The 15018-nt window shown below is 47.1% G+C and overlaps 1 protein-coding gene across 1 annotated transcript; it reads right to left on the reverse strand.

The window, feature by feature from the left end:
- Positions 1-9328: 9328 nt before the first annotated feature.
- Positions 9329-11667, reverse strand: FAM71A (family with sequence similarity 71 member A). Its single transcript, XM_010366099.2, has one exon. The coding sequence runs from the start codon at positions 11222-11224 to the stop codon at positions 9440-9442; it is 1785 nt and encodes a 594-aa protein (XP_010364401.1). The 5' UTR covers positions 11225-11667; the 3' UTR covers positions 9329-9439.
- Between the last annotated feature and the right edge of the window lie 3351 nt (positions 11668-15018).

The raw sequence follows: 15018 nt of genomic DNA on the forward strand, positions 1-15018 counted from the left end.
AAAAACTAGCTGGGTGAGGTGGCGGGCGCCTGTAGTCCCAGCTACTCGGGAGGCTGAGGCAGGAGAATGGCGTAAACCCGGGAGGCGGAGCTTGCAGTGAGCTGAGATCTGGCCACTGCACTCCAGTCTGGGCGACAGAGCGAAAAAAAAAAAAAAAAGTGGTCTGTAGGCTGCCAGTTGGTGTTAGAGTTCAGAGAATCCCTGGACTTCAGCATTAGAAAGGAGCAGCTGCTGTGTCGGGGGTGTCAGGGGCTGGATGCAGGGGCTGTTGCACTGATCCCAACTTCCTCCATTCACAAGCCCCTCATCCATCTCTGAAGACTGGACCAAAGCCAGGGCTGGGGCAGGCCTCTCTGGGCACAGGGTCCTGTTAGCATTAGTTTCATTCCTTCACCAAGAGGCCTAAAGACATTGGAATGATGAGGCAATTAATGTGAAACGGAAACAAGTGGCTTTAGTTCCAGGCATTTGAAACCGAAAGGAAGCTGTTGACATTCTTTGAGACCCACTCTAGGCTATGCTTTATGCTGTGCTAGCCAGAACTCTGCTACTTACTTGAAGTAGGACCTTGGGAAAGTCCCTTCTCTAGGCCTCAACTTCCTCATATGTAAAAGTGCATCTGGGATTAGTCAAGACCCTTCCAAGCCTGACATGCTATGGGTCTAAGTATCCCAGTAATCTCTCTGTCACCCAGGGATCAAAGATTTACAGATGTGTAGGAGAGATGGGGAGGAACGGATTAAGACATGTCCTTATGAGTTTAGTTAACTAAAAGGGTGGGGGAAAGAAAGGGAAGTAAGAAAATAAAGTGAAAAGGTGGAAGAAGGCAGAGTGTAAAAGAGGGAGTTAAGGAAAGTACAAAAGATAGAGATGTCTGCTGCAATTTCTCAGTACTCTTCAGATACATCCTGGCCAGGTTTACTTTCTTAGGGGGCAGGATAGATTGTGAGGGTGTGGAAAATGGTATTTTTTCTAGGAGAGTCATAATAGTATTGCCATCCCACATGCTCTTATACGATGTGACCTTGTCATTTCTCTACCAAGATAAATGCAGTCTAATTTCTCTCCTTTTAAATCTGAGCTGGCCTTAAGACTTGCATGAACAACAAAATGTGGTGGAAGTTATTCCAAGTGACTTCTGAGGCTTGGTCAGAAGCAGCTTTCCCTTAGTTACTTTAAGACGTTTGTTCTGAGGGAAGCCAATCTGACCACCTGAGGCCATTGTGCTGGAGAAACCACACACAGGCATTCCTGTGGACAATCCTAGCTGAACCCTGCCTTCTAATAATTTCCCTCAAGTCTTATCAAATAAGAGAATGAAGCTATCTTGGACCCTCTAGGCCAGCCCATGCTCCAGCTAAGTATTACCGATCAATTTCACTTTATACCACAGGGAGCAGAAGAAACACCTAGCTGAGCCCTACCCAAATTCCTGCTGTGTTTGTGCCTAGATTTTTTTATAAAACAAAAAGTACTGGAACAGGATGGTAGGAGATTTTTTGGTTTGTTTTTTAAACCCTTGTTTCAAACAGCAATGAAAAATCCTTAAAAAATGTATAAATAAGACTTTGAGGTTTTAGAGGTGTGAAATTTCAAAAGAAATCTGGAGGCCGGGAGCAGTGGCTCACACCTGTAATCCCAGCACTTTGGGAGGTGGGCAGATCACGAGATCAGGAGATTAAGACTATCCTGGCTAACACAGTGAAACCCCGTCTCTACTAAAAATACAGAAAATTAGCCGGGCATGGTGGCAGGCACCTGTAGTCCCAGCTACTCATGAGGCTGAGGCTGGAGAATGGCATGAACCTGGGAGGTGGAGCTTGCAGTAAGCCAAGATCACGCCACTGCACTCTAGCCTGGGCGACAGAGTAAGACCTCGTCTCAAAAAAAAAGAAATCTGGAAGCCAACTTTTCATTTGCCCACTAAGGACTTTAGTACAAAACTACCATCTTCTGTAGGTCATCATATCGTTTTTGTTTTTGTTTGAGACAGAGCCTCACTCTGCCACCCAGATTGCAGTACAGTGACACAATCTTGGTTCACTGCAACCTCCCCCTCCCAGGCTCAAATCATCCTCCCACCTCAGCCTCCTAAGTAGAGAGGAATTGCAGGTATGCACTACCATGCCCAACTAATTTTTAAATTTTTTTTAGTAGAGATGAGGTCTCACTGAAGCAGTGTTGTTCTCTGGGGTAAATACCTGGGTTCATAATCTGGAGCCAAGAAGATTAAGGACATGAACACACACGAGGAGTAAGTTTAGAAGCAGAGGTTTAATAGGCAAAAGAAAGAGAAAGGAGGGCTGGGCACAGTGGTTCACACCCCTAATCCCAACACCTTGGGAGGCCGAGGTAGGAAGATCACGAGGTCAGGAGATTGAGACCATCCTGGCTAACACAGTGAAACCCTGTCTCTACTAAAAAATAGAAAATTAGCCAGGTGTGGTGGCGGGTGCCTGTAGTCCCAGCTACTCAGGAGGCTGAGGCAGGAGAATGGCGTGAACCCAGGAGGCGGAGCTTACAGTAAGCCCAGATGGCGCCACTGCACTCCAGCCTGGGTGACAGAGGGAGACTCTGTCTCAGAAAAAAAAAAAAAAAGAAAAGAAAGAAAAAGGAGAACAGCTCTCTCCCTTGCGAAAGAGAGGGTCTCCCAAAGGGGAAAACCCAGCCTGCAGTGGACTACACCCGATTTTATAGGCAGGCTTGAGAAGGCAGTGTCTGATTTATGTAGGGCTCACAGATTGGTTTGACCAGTATGATGTTTACATAGTATTGGGGGAAGGCTGCGTGCCCCACCCTAATCTTATTATGTAAACGGGGTCTTTGCCTGGCTGGTGCTGTACTGTCTTCTTCTTACTGCACATGTGGTTTGACAAAAGGAAAGGAAGATGGAGCTGCCATTTTGAACATGCCTAGTCCCAGGTAGCCTTTTCCTATTGGCACAACTGCTGGCATTCACCTGTACAAGCTTCCAGCTTGCTTGTCTATGTCTGCAGCTCGATTTTACAGGCTGCTCTTTGTAGAAAAAAAAAAAAAGAAACTATTTTGGGACTGCTTTTCATGAAAAGAGAAACCTTACCAAGGACTCGCAGTTAAGAAGAAATTAATTCCTATATCATTACTATATTGCCCAGGCTGGTCTCAAATTCCTGGGCTCAAGTGATCCTCCAACCTCATCCTCCCAGAGTGCTAGGATTACAGGCATGAGCCACTGTGCCCGGCCATATTGTATTTTTTAAAGTACATTTTATCATGAAAAAGGGAGAAAAGGGACCACATCCTACCAGAATGGCTAAAATGAAAGAGATAAACACTACCAAATTTTGACAAAGATATGAAACAACCAGAACTCTCATATATGCCTGGGGCAGCGTAAAATGGCATAGCCACTTTGGGAAATAGCTCAGCAGTATCCACTAAAGCCGAAAATATGCATATATTCAATTCCATTCCTAAGTATACACCCTACAAAAATTTATGAGCATTTTAACCAAAAGATCTGTGTACAAATGTCCACAGTAGTAATCTTTTCTTTTTCTTTTCTTTTGCTCCAGTCAAGTGAGAAGCAGTGATGTTTTAGTATCCAAATGCCCATCAACAGCAGAATGAATAAATAAATTGTACCATATTCACACCATGGAATGTTGTATAGCAAACAGAATGAATTAACTATTACCAGAAAAGACATGGACCAATCTCATAAACATGATGCTGAAAGAAACCACAGTCAAAAAAGTACATTATTATGTGATTCCATTTATATGTAGTGGGAAAAGGAAGCAACATTAATTTATGGTGTTAGAAGTTAGGATAGTGGTTACCCTTAGGGGTAGTGGCTGAAAGAGATCATGAGATGGTTACTGAGGGTGTGCCATGATGTTTTCTTTCTTCATCTGGGTGCTAACTGCCTGGGGTTGCTTACTTTGTGAAATACCGTTGAGTGGTATGCTTCTGACCCGTGCACTGCTCTGCATGTGTGTTATACTTCAAAATAAAACAGTAAGATACAGGAGGAGGGACATAGTCTCAAAGCAAAGGACAGGTTGTTTTGTTTTGTTTTGTTTTGTTTTGTTTGTTTTGAGACAGAGTCTTGTTCTGTTGCCCAGGCTGGGGTGCAGTGGCGGGATCTCGGCTCACTGCAACCTCTGCCTCCCAAATTCAAGCGATTCTCCTGCCTCAGCCTCCTGAGTAGCTGGGATTACAGGTGTGCACCACCAGACCAGTTAATTTTTGTATTTTCAGTAGAGACAGGGTTTCACCATGTTGGCCAGGCTGGTCTTGAACTCCTGACCTCAGGTGATCCACTTGCCTCAGCCTCCCAAAGTGCTGGGATTACAGACGTGAGCCACCATGCCCGGCAAGAACAGGTCTTTAAAAAATATATTTAACTTTATGAAAAGTTTTATGAAAAATATACTATATTTGTTCACATTTTTCTCATCTCTCCTTGAACCAGTATAAATTGCTTTAAGACAGGGCTCTGGGGCTATGCCAATGTCAGTGGGAAAAGAAAACAGGGGTGACAAGATTGGCATCAATTGATGCTGTGAGGAACAGGCCAGCTCTTTAAGGAAGGTGCCTCTCAGCTGCTCCTGGCTTCTGCGCTCATAGTTCACACGCACTGTGTTGTGTGCATGTCTAGGAAGATGCTTCCCAACCTTTTGCAGACCATGGCATACGCAGAAAATGACAACATTGGAATGGCACACTGGCGTACCAGTTGGGGTTCCTTGCAGTCAATGCTGACTGGCCTCATCCTTCAGCCGCCCCCGGGAAGAGAGATCAATACATTGGCACATCTGTGGGAAAGCTCCCATTAGAGAGTGTGGGGAAGACATGGGCCTTCATGACACATTTCAGGTTCTCTAAACTGGCAAAGGGGAAGAGTCTGGGCTTCCTTTGACCTTTTGTTCTCGAAGAGCCCAGCTGTGCACACCCCTCACCCCTGCACTATAGCTCCCATTTGGGCAGTGAAAAATCACAGGACCCAGGGGAGTTATGCAGCATTTGGGAATGGAGACCTGGAAAGCCATACGCTCCTCCTTGCTTTTCCATGAGCCCCTCTTCTTGCTGTCCCCTTTACAACCAACAGTCGCTGCAGGGGGAAGGTGCTCTGCTTTAGTCAGTTCCACCTCCCTTCCAGATCTCATCCTCCTTGCAGCCTAATTTTCCTCACACTCTCATGCTTCTTCCCACTGCTCACCTCCCACCCCTGGCTCTCCTCCAGCACATCACACACTGCGCCCAGGCACGCTGAGCTTGTCTGCCATCTATGAACAGGCCCATGTCGCCCAAGCCCTTCTCTTTCCCTGTCACGCCATAGCCTCTTCCAGGAGTGCTCAGCCTGCTGTTTCCGCTCAGACCTCCCCTCCTCAGCAAAGCCTCCTTCTGCTTGCTGCCCGAGAGCCATCCCTGCTTGGGTCTGTGTTACTGCTGTGTATGGCAGCATCTTCACGGTGCCTGAGTTCCCATCTTGGCCCATCGTAGGTGCTCAACAAGTGTTTCTCAAATGACCACCAGCCTGCAGAGGGACCCTGACACTAACTCCACCCCACCCCGACTCTTGGCAGTCACTCACTGTCCCCTTGATGGGAGCCCAGCCTCTCGGGAGACCTGTCTTGTGGCCATTCCATGCTTTGTCCCCTCACTGCCAGGAGACTAGAGCCACACTGCCTGGTTGAGACTCATCTTTACCAGCTCGCAGCTCTGCCCGCTGCCTGTTCAGGCGTGGCTGCCAGCTGAGGGATTGAGCTGATTACAAGTGAATCAGCACCAGGCTGATTGTGGTGTGAAAAAAGGGAAGGGTGACTGTGTCTTAGCCTCAGTCCTGGCTCCCCTCCTTCTAGCCCTGACCTGCAGTAACAGCACATGGCCACCAGAGGCTCTACTGGGCGACTCATGCCCGGAGAAGAGCCCAATGGGAGAGCATCTGACCCAGCTCCCAGCAGATGAGAAAGGAAGGGTTCAGGAGACCTCTACTCTCAGAGGTCTCTAGAGCTGAAGCCCCGCAGCCCCACCCAGCTGCCCTATCCTTGTGTTTTGCCCCTCATGGGTCTAGAAGCTGTTTTCTCACACCTTAACATCTTCCTCCTTGCTTGCCATGAGTTCCTCTGCTTGCCGCCCCCTTTACAGAACAACAGTCATGGCAGAGGGAAGATGTCTCCACTTTTGTCAGTTCTGCCTCCTTTAGGAGAGTGTCAGGCCTAACCCATGTGTGCTCTGTCTTTCAGGGCATGGAAAAGACAATTGTCCTGTTTCATCTTTTCAATACCTCTTGACTCTCTCCCCCAGTCTCCTAACAGCCAGTTAGGTTCAGGGCCTCCTATCTCTGGCCAGGATTAGTGCAATGGCTTTCTGAAGGGTACCAGGCTCCAGGAAGCCCCTTGCCCATCAAGTCTCCACCCTGGAACCAGACAGCCCTCACTGCCATCAGACATCAGCCTCCAGTGGCTCCCAAAGGCCAGACATCCACACAGCACCCCATGGCCCCAAGATCTGGCTGCTTGATTTTCCTGCCCTGTGTCCCTCCTCTCCTCTGCTCCTCTACCCAACAATCGCCCCAACACACTGTGATGTTTCAAGTCTTTGTACTTTGCACACATTTTCCTCCGTGGCCTAATTCCCTCTCTCCACCCCTCACTCCACACCTCCTCTACCTTTACCCTTGCTCCCCATTCTTCCTTCACCTGGCACACAGCCCTACTTATCCTTCAAAACTGCCACTTCCTCTGCGAAGCCTTTCCTGACTCGTGTCCCAAAATCCCTCCTCTGAACAAATCCTGTTCCCTAAACGTGCATCTGTCATTGTATCCGTCACTCAGAGTTGCAATAATTACTCACACACATGCCTGTCCTGTGTCCTCCAACGGCTCTGTACCTCCATGTGGGACCCGTGGCCAGCATACGTCGGTGGTGCCCAAAAGCTGTTGCACTGGAGTTGTTCCCTTTGCCCTATCACCTCCCACCTTGAGCAAGTCCTTTAGATAACCTGAACTCCAGTTTGTTGATCTGCAAAATGGAGAGACGTGAGAATCAGAAGAGCACACGTAATGAAAGGGTGTTATAAACTGCTAAGGGCTGTACAAATGTTTGTATTGCATTTTTGTCTTCCAGACCAGTGTTTACCTACAGTTGCCTGTGTGGAAATCAGAAGATTAAAGGAATGCGATGTGATCTTTTTGTAATTTCCCCACTTGGGTCAAGGGAAAAGCTGGTCGAGAGTAAACCATTAATTCATCTCCCTGCAGGCCCCCCAATCTTCTCTAGAATTCTGGGTTAATGATTCTGAGGTTGTTTTCCTCACAGAGCCAATTCATGTCTAATCTTTGGCATGTTCTCCCCTTTGTTAAGAATAACTTGACTCACTCCATTAATTCCTCATCTTGGGGTCAGGAGCCTTGTTTTGCAGAAGGAAATGATGGCTGCGTGTAGGTCTTGGGCCTTCTTTCTTTTTCAACCCCCGTTCTTTTATGGATTCATGCCTACAATTCCTTCTATGGACAGAAGAGACCTCTCCTTACCTGCATAATGAAGTGTGTGACTTTTCTCAAAAGTAGCTTTAGGAATTAACTATGGAGGTCCAAGTAGCAAGGATGCTGTGACCTAACTGGTAACCCCCTCATGTGTGGTTTAATTGCTTTTGGAATCCCAGCAGAAGAAATTTTCTGAAGATCTGGTATGGAGAAGCCATTCTGGGCCTGGCTTTTAAGTGTTTTATTAGCAGCTGGGTGAGGACTGGGCTGCAAAGAGATACAGCCCCCATCAGAAGTGGTCCCTTGTGGGGAGCAAAGCCTGGAATTCCAGGAGGGAGGTCTGTTTCTAGCTGAGGCAGAGGCTGGGGAGCGAAGCCTGGGAACCAGACATGGCTTAAGGGTGGTCTGGACACTCTTGAGATAAGGCCAACTAAGGACTCTGAGCTCACTGAAGTTCCAAAGCCAACTCACAGCAGCTCACCACCAGGCATCTCCCCTGCCCCCACATTCCCTCCTCTCAATCGAGGAATTTTGGTGCTCATCTCTATAAAGTTTAGACCATGGTGGTAGGAACGTGGTAAGTCTCAAGTTCTTGTGTTGCCTGATTCTCCTTGGATTTGCTAGTTTTGCTTCCTTCCCATGTCTCAGGCAGGTCTTTGCATAAAGAAGTGGGCTGGTAGATCTGCAAAGGTCCCTGTGTGACAGGAGCAACTTTCCCTCTTGAGCCTCAGTGTCCTCTTCTGTAAAATAGGGATATCATTCTTTCTTTCCCAAGGCTTTTTGTAATAATGTCATTCACATCTGAATCTTAACCAAATGGGCCTTTCAGACTTAGATCACGTTTGTGCATGCGTAAAAATGAAAGCATTAAGGAGAAGGAATGGGTGAATATATGTCTGGAGCAATAACTTCATCAGAATTGCCACGGTGATTGTAGGACCATTCTGATTCCAGAGGTATTAACATGCAAAACTCAATATTGAAATGCAAAACCCAACAAAATAATAAACATCCTTGTACCTACCTCCTTGCTTAAGAACTAAAACAATTCCCAACGCCACTGAAAGACTGCGTTCACCTCCTTGATCCAATCTCTTGCCTTCCCACCCCAGAAGAAGACACTGTCCTGAATTTTTTCCCACTCCCTTGGTTTTGTTTTACCATACACGTATCACATATGTAACATATTATTTGTATTTGATCTTGTTTTTGAACTGTCCTTTAGGTAGAATTTTATCTTATTCTGCAATTTGCTTTTTAAAGTTTTTGAAAGAGCAAAAGTTATCTATGCATATAATATGTGTAGCTGTCATTTTTTGTCACTGCATATACCCCTCTCAATTCTGTTGTCAGAAATTTAGGTACTTTCCAGTATTATTTTGCTATAAACATTTTCATGACTGTCTCCTGGAACATGTGTGTTTCTTGGGAGTATACTTAGGAGTGGAATTGCTAAGTCTAGACAATGTGTCCTCCCTGCTCTGGTTGCCAACACATGCTGCTGCTCCCTTACTCCCTCCGCTGAATAGTGCAAGGGGATGAGAGTTCTGTTCTTGCTTTGTCTTTGGATCTTCCAGGGTTGGGGGAACAAGTTTATAAAAAGGATGGGGAGATGGTGGAGGTAGAGCTTCCAAGCTCCCAACCAGACTTTCAGCCATAGTCCTGGCAAACCAAAGCAAGGAAGAGGTTGAGGAAGGCTGGAGCACTCATCTAGGCTCTACTGAGCATGCGTGTGAGGTGGGGCTCCCCTTGACTGGATCCTGGGGTCTCAGGCTGTAGCACAGTTGACATCACAGAATCCACTGTGAGGTCACTGCTGGGCTGTGGGACATAAAAATTTAGCCAGCAAGCCACTCTCAGATGTATGGTTCTTTATTTAAACGGCAGTAAAGAACACTGGAATAGGCTCTCCAGGGACACTCCTATGAGCTCTGGGCTCCTTTACAGCTTCCATCTCTGGGTCTTATTTAATGGGCTTCAAAGGTCACTGTCTCCATGATGTCCGGTGTCATAGAACCAACCATCTCCAGCCCCTGGCCACCTTCTGCTGTCTCGGCCATGGCCACGTTGGTGCTCCTCTCCACCGTCTTAGCCATGATGTCCACATCTCTGCCATGTGGTATGCCCACTGCTTTTGTAGTCAGATTGGCTCTGACGTTCCTCAGGAAAGAGCTGATCCTGCCAAGTCTCTTGCTGGATTCGGAGCCGGTGGTCGATAAACTCCTCCCAGATTTGTGAGAGGTCCTGGACTCCTTTGAGATGGGCGTGTGGCTGACACCTTTATGCGAGTCCCCGTGCCTGCTGCTCCCCGGGCTGCCACAGCCTTTCTCCTTTTTGTCATCTCTCCTGGCTCTGTGGCTGAATGAGGACCTGCTGGAGGACTTTCGGGCAATCTTGTCCCCCCTTGTTTTGTGGTGGCTTTCACCTGTCCTGCGGCAATGGGAACGCCTTCCGAGAGCCCTGTCCTTTTCCCTTCTTTCCCTCCCCTCCTTGCAAGCTTCAGCGCTGGCCTGGGTTCGCTCCCTTCCATGCTGTCCACTCAGGCTGCCCTTGCTCTGCCGGGTGGAGACAGGAAGTCCCGCTGCTGCATCCATGTCTGTTTCTGCAGCAGTCCTGCTGGTCAGTTCTACTCCTGCAATGGCCAGGCTCACGCTGCCCTCTCGGGAAAGGCTCATGGACGTGCTGGAAACATGCTCTGAGGACTTGCCTGCAGCCCCTGCCACGGCCACCTTCGTGCTGTTTGGAGCCATGCTGGCAGTGCCTGCAATGGCCATGTTGCTTTTGCTTCCTCCTGCGCCTATGGTGGCCACCCCAGCTATGGCTGCGCTCACCTGTCCAGGGGCAGAATTGGCTGCTGCCACACTCAAGGCACCTGCTATGGTGCCTGTTGCTGCCCCTGCAGCTGCCCCTGGTGCTGCTGCCTCTTTAGTCGCCCCTGTTGCTGGCTCCTCAGCAAGCTCCATAGATGTTTTGGGGGTGGATACATTGAGCACGTAAGTGGGTTTGTGACAGTCATGTTGGAGTCTCTCCCCTCCAGCATAAGCAGCAGAAGTGGCCCCACACACCTCAGAGACCATGTGGAGGCTCCGGATGCTGACCTGGTCCTGATCCCCCTTTCCTTGAAGATCCACGGCTTCCAGGCTCCTCCTGTCTTCCTGAAACACAGGCATCCACATCATGTCTTCAGCTGGAATGCCACAGGTACTGCTGTTACTCTCCATGGGTGGCCGCAAGAGGTAAATTAGTTTTTCCCAATAAGCAAAGAGGTCATCCCGTGTGTTGAGAGCGGGACACAACTGCAGATAGCAAGATCTGCCAGTGGCAAACTTCAGGCGCAGCTGTTGTTTCTCATGGTCGTGAACAGAGATCCGTACAAACTTCAGGGGGAGGAGCCTGGTGAGCTCTAAGTTCTTGGCTGCCTTGCGTTTTTTTCTCTTGGTGGCCTGGCCATGTCCAGCATACTCTTCACAGCCGGTGGCTGGTCGTGCCAGCAGCATGACATCTGGGAGTGGGAGGATGGGGCTGGTTCGTGCAATGCCCATGGTCACCATACGGACGCGGTTGTGCACATCAATCACTTCTCCCCTTTTGGTGATCTGGATAAAGTCGCTCTCAAATATCGGTGCATATTTGAATATATCATACTCCCCCTTGTATAGTTGTCGCTGCAGTCTCCCCATTGTGGTGTTGAACATGCTCATGCTGGAGCCACTCTGGGCCGTATAATACGGCAGCAGAGAATCACCATTCATGGCTGTCTTTCAGCGCAATGGCAGGGCTGGTGAGGCAGGTCTCTGGGTCTTCCTTGGCCTCGGTGGCAGATGAGGGACCAGTGGTGCTCCTGGGTCACAAAGATGGCTCTGCAGCTTGTCTCTCAATCCCACCCCACCCCCCACCCACAGGCCCCTGCTGTTGCCTGAGAGCCTCCCAGAGGCCGGAGTGGGGGTGGGAGTACGGATGATTGCTGTGGGGGGTTCTGTAGGGTGCCTGAACTGCAGACTCTTCCAAGATGTAGAGATGCAGGGTGGGCTCCAGAGAGGTTTTCTTCTGGGTCTAACCCCCCCTGACCTCCACCTCCGGTTTTTTAAACTACAGTTTGTAGTCTCTCTCCCTGAGAGTCTACAAACTGTAGTCCTAGTGACAGTAAGTGATCACCCTTTCTGCCTAAATCCCTTTCGCGGCCATATTTATCTTCTGCTTCCCTTTGTGACCTGTTGCTGTCACATACACCTTTGTTGTCATCCCCCAGGCCAGGGCCATGATCCCCTCACTAATACTCCATTGCCCTCATAGAGGACAGCCCCACCCTACCAGGTACTCAAGTGGGTGCCAAAATAAAAATTTTTCAAATGAGAAAATGTTGTGTGGTTGCTTCCCTTTCCTCACTCCCAATTCAAAAGATTCAGTAACTAGACAGGGTCTATAGGAATGCAAGATAAGGGGATAAATTTGAACCATTTGAGTACATGGTTTAAAATTTCTTTTAACCTAGAATTGGCAGTCTTGGTTCTTAGCCCACTCTTCCATAAAGATCTCAGTTCATGCTGACAACGGAAAACTTTAGTAATAACCTCAACCTTTAATAATAACGAGAGATTGCTTCTCCTAGGTGCCCTACTATGTAGCAAACTCCGTTCCAGTTTGCTACTATTGCAACTCTTCTCATCTTACAGGTAAAAAAACTGAAGTTGTGTAACTTACCTACATTCGTAGAACTTGTAGGCAGTGGAGGCATTATTTGAATACAGGTGTTGCTGCTTTTAAAGTCTTCCTTCTGAACCACTACAGAACTTACAAAAAAAGCTTGGGCAAGCCAAATAAGTTGCATAATTAATTCTGTGTGTGTGTGTGTGTGTGTGTGTATGTGTGTGTGTGTGCATGTTATGGAGAATCCAGGACAACCACTTCAGGGAGGGGCTGTGCTGAGTTGGGGATTAAATTATCCAGGGGGCCACCTCTATTCCTCCCCTCCATCATGTTTATACCAACATCCTATGTCAGGGAGCCCAGATATCTTCTCAAGTGTTTGCCCCATGCCTCTTCTTACCCCCTACCCTGTGAAATGCCAGGAGAAGAGGGTAGGATGGAAATTGTAAGCTTACATTCCAGGAGCTTACCAAAGGCCCTCCTCTACTCACCTCTCTACCATGCAGAAGTAGTTTGGAAGCCATTTACACCCATGGGGAGCAGGTGCCACTATACCTCCTGCCTTGCCGTGCCCACAGAGCTAGCCCAGGAATAAGTTATTTCCAGGCTGTTACCTGGAAGTTCTGAGAAGGAGCCCCTGCTTCCAACTGTCTTTTCTCCAGCTTGACATTGGGACTGAAATCCTACCTTAGAGATTCAGTCCTTGAAGATAAAGGCTAACTCTTTCTTAACATACACACACCTGTCTATCAACTGATGGATAAACGAAATGTAGAGTATCCACATAACAGAATACTATTCAGCCATAAAGAGAAATAAGGCACTATTACATAATACACTGGGCTGACACTTGAAAACATTATGTTAAGTGAAAGAAGCCAGCCATATTGTTTGAAAGGTCACATATTGTACGATTCTATTTACATTAAATATCCAGCACAGGCAAGTCCATAGAAACAGAAGACAGATAAGTGGTTGCTAGAGGCTGGAAGGAAGGGGAATGAAGAGTGACTCCTTAATGGGTACAGGATTTCCTTTGGGGACAATGAAAAAGTTCTGAAACTAGATAGTAGTGGTTACACAGCATTGTGAATGTACTTAATGTCACTGAATTGTACACTTCAAAATAGTTACAATGGCAATTTTTTTGTATATATTACCACACACACACACACAAATGTATATACTCTTGTTTGAAACCATTGCGGTTGAGAAAAAGCATAGGCTTCAGCTTTGGAAAGATCCACTGTGAGACCTCGAGCAAGTTACTGAGCTCTCCACTCCCTCATCTGTAAAATGGGGATAGCAGTTGTTGTGAGGATTAAATGGGATAATACATGTGAAGTGTTTAGTGTATTGTCCTACTCAATAAATGTTAGCTTCTGTTAGCATTAGTCCTCAACAGTCCTTTTAAGTGTAAATTCCTTCCTGAAAGCAGTGTTTGATGAGACCGTGTTAAAATCTTCTGGAGTGAGAGCCACCATAAGAACACAGGATGCTCAGTGGGCAAATGTGGCCTCAGGCAGATTCTAATTGGAAACACTGTTCACTCCACAAAGAAACAGTATATGAACCCAATCAGAGGTTATGGGACAGGGAAGAGAGGAGAAAGCTTGATATGGGTTGGCGTGTTGAAGGTTTATTCAAAGCTCCTGGTGAGAAATTAAGATACAGATGGAAAATAGTATTTCAGTTAACAGAAAGTGGAAAGATTCCATTCCAGAACTCCTGTCCAGAACCCTTTAAAAGCTCTTGACTCTGAAATAGGTATCAGGCCAGCTTTCAGGGAAAGCCAAGGGGGCAGGTGGAAGGCAAGAGAGGGAAGGGAGGGTGGCTTTCCACACCCTGGCAGTGTGACATCACCACTACCAAGAGGAGACAGCTCGGTGCAAAGACATTGTCAAACCGGGTGCTTGATAATGGTGGTGGCCCCATCTAAGCTTATTCTCTCAGATCCCCCCACCTTCCCTTTCCTCTAAATGTGAAACAAAAGAAATGAAATAACTTGATGGTAAATGCATAGTCATCATCCTTTTTAAAATTAAAGCATCAAAACATAACCTTGGCTACATAAAACAATTTTTAATGCATTTGTGACAGAACTTCATTTACACTTACCATACACATCAAGTTTTCTTGCCATAGCCACCATCCGCCCCCAACTTCCTTCCTCTCTAATCCATTGTTGTCCATGGCAGCTTACAAATTGTCTTGTGTTTCATAATGGCTGGTGGCTGGTGCCTCTACCCATAACTAGAAGGTAAATGCAAGGGATGTTTTCCCCTCCACCAAGAAAAGGAACATAGATTATCTCCTGAAAGAAGTGGTGAATGGTATTAACATCAGATGGCTCTTGACAGATTAGGAAAGACCCCTGATGTGCGATTAAGAGAGTAAAATGAAGACATCTGTGTCATAAGTGATCATTTAAAGGAACCATACATGAGGTCAAAGAAGTAGGCACAGAATTCGCACGAATGAATCTGACATTTAACGAAGACGGTGCCTCTCTGAAGAATGGCACCAGTGGCAAGTGGCCAGTTTTTATGTCTAGCCTGTGAACGTTATAGAGAAGCACAAAAAGCAAGGGGGCCTGGCTCTCTTGCAGGCCTAAGGAATCATATGCCCTGGAAATTCCAGGAAATTCAGTGGAATACCTTTCTTTGAATTATCACACCCATGCTGTCTAAAATGGTTATCTCTTTCTTCCTCCAGTACCCCTTCCCATTCTTTTCTGATATGTATTTGCCAACAATGAGACACACATTTAGACATAACAGATGTAACTCAAGTGAGTAACTCTCTGAGAGGAGTTCTGTGGCAGAATGTTAGGGGTCAAAGGTTCAAGCTGAACAGCAGGTGTATGTTTCAGGTGTTTGTACATTCTGAGAAAATAATT

Source organism: Rhinopithecus roxellana, chromosome 8 (genome assembly GCF_007565055.1).
Source record: "Rhinopithecus roxellana isolate Shanxi Qingling chromosome 8, ASM756505v1, whole genome shotgun sequence".
NCBI lineage: Eukaryota > Metazoa > Chordata > Mammalia > Primates > Cercopithecidae > Rhinopithecus > Rhinopithecus roxellana.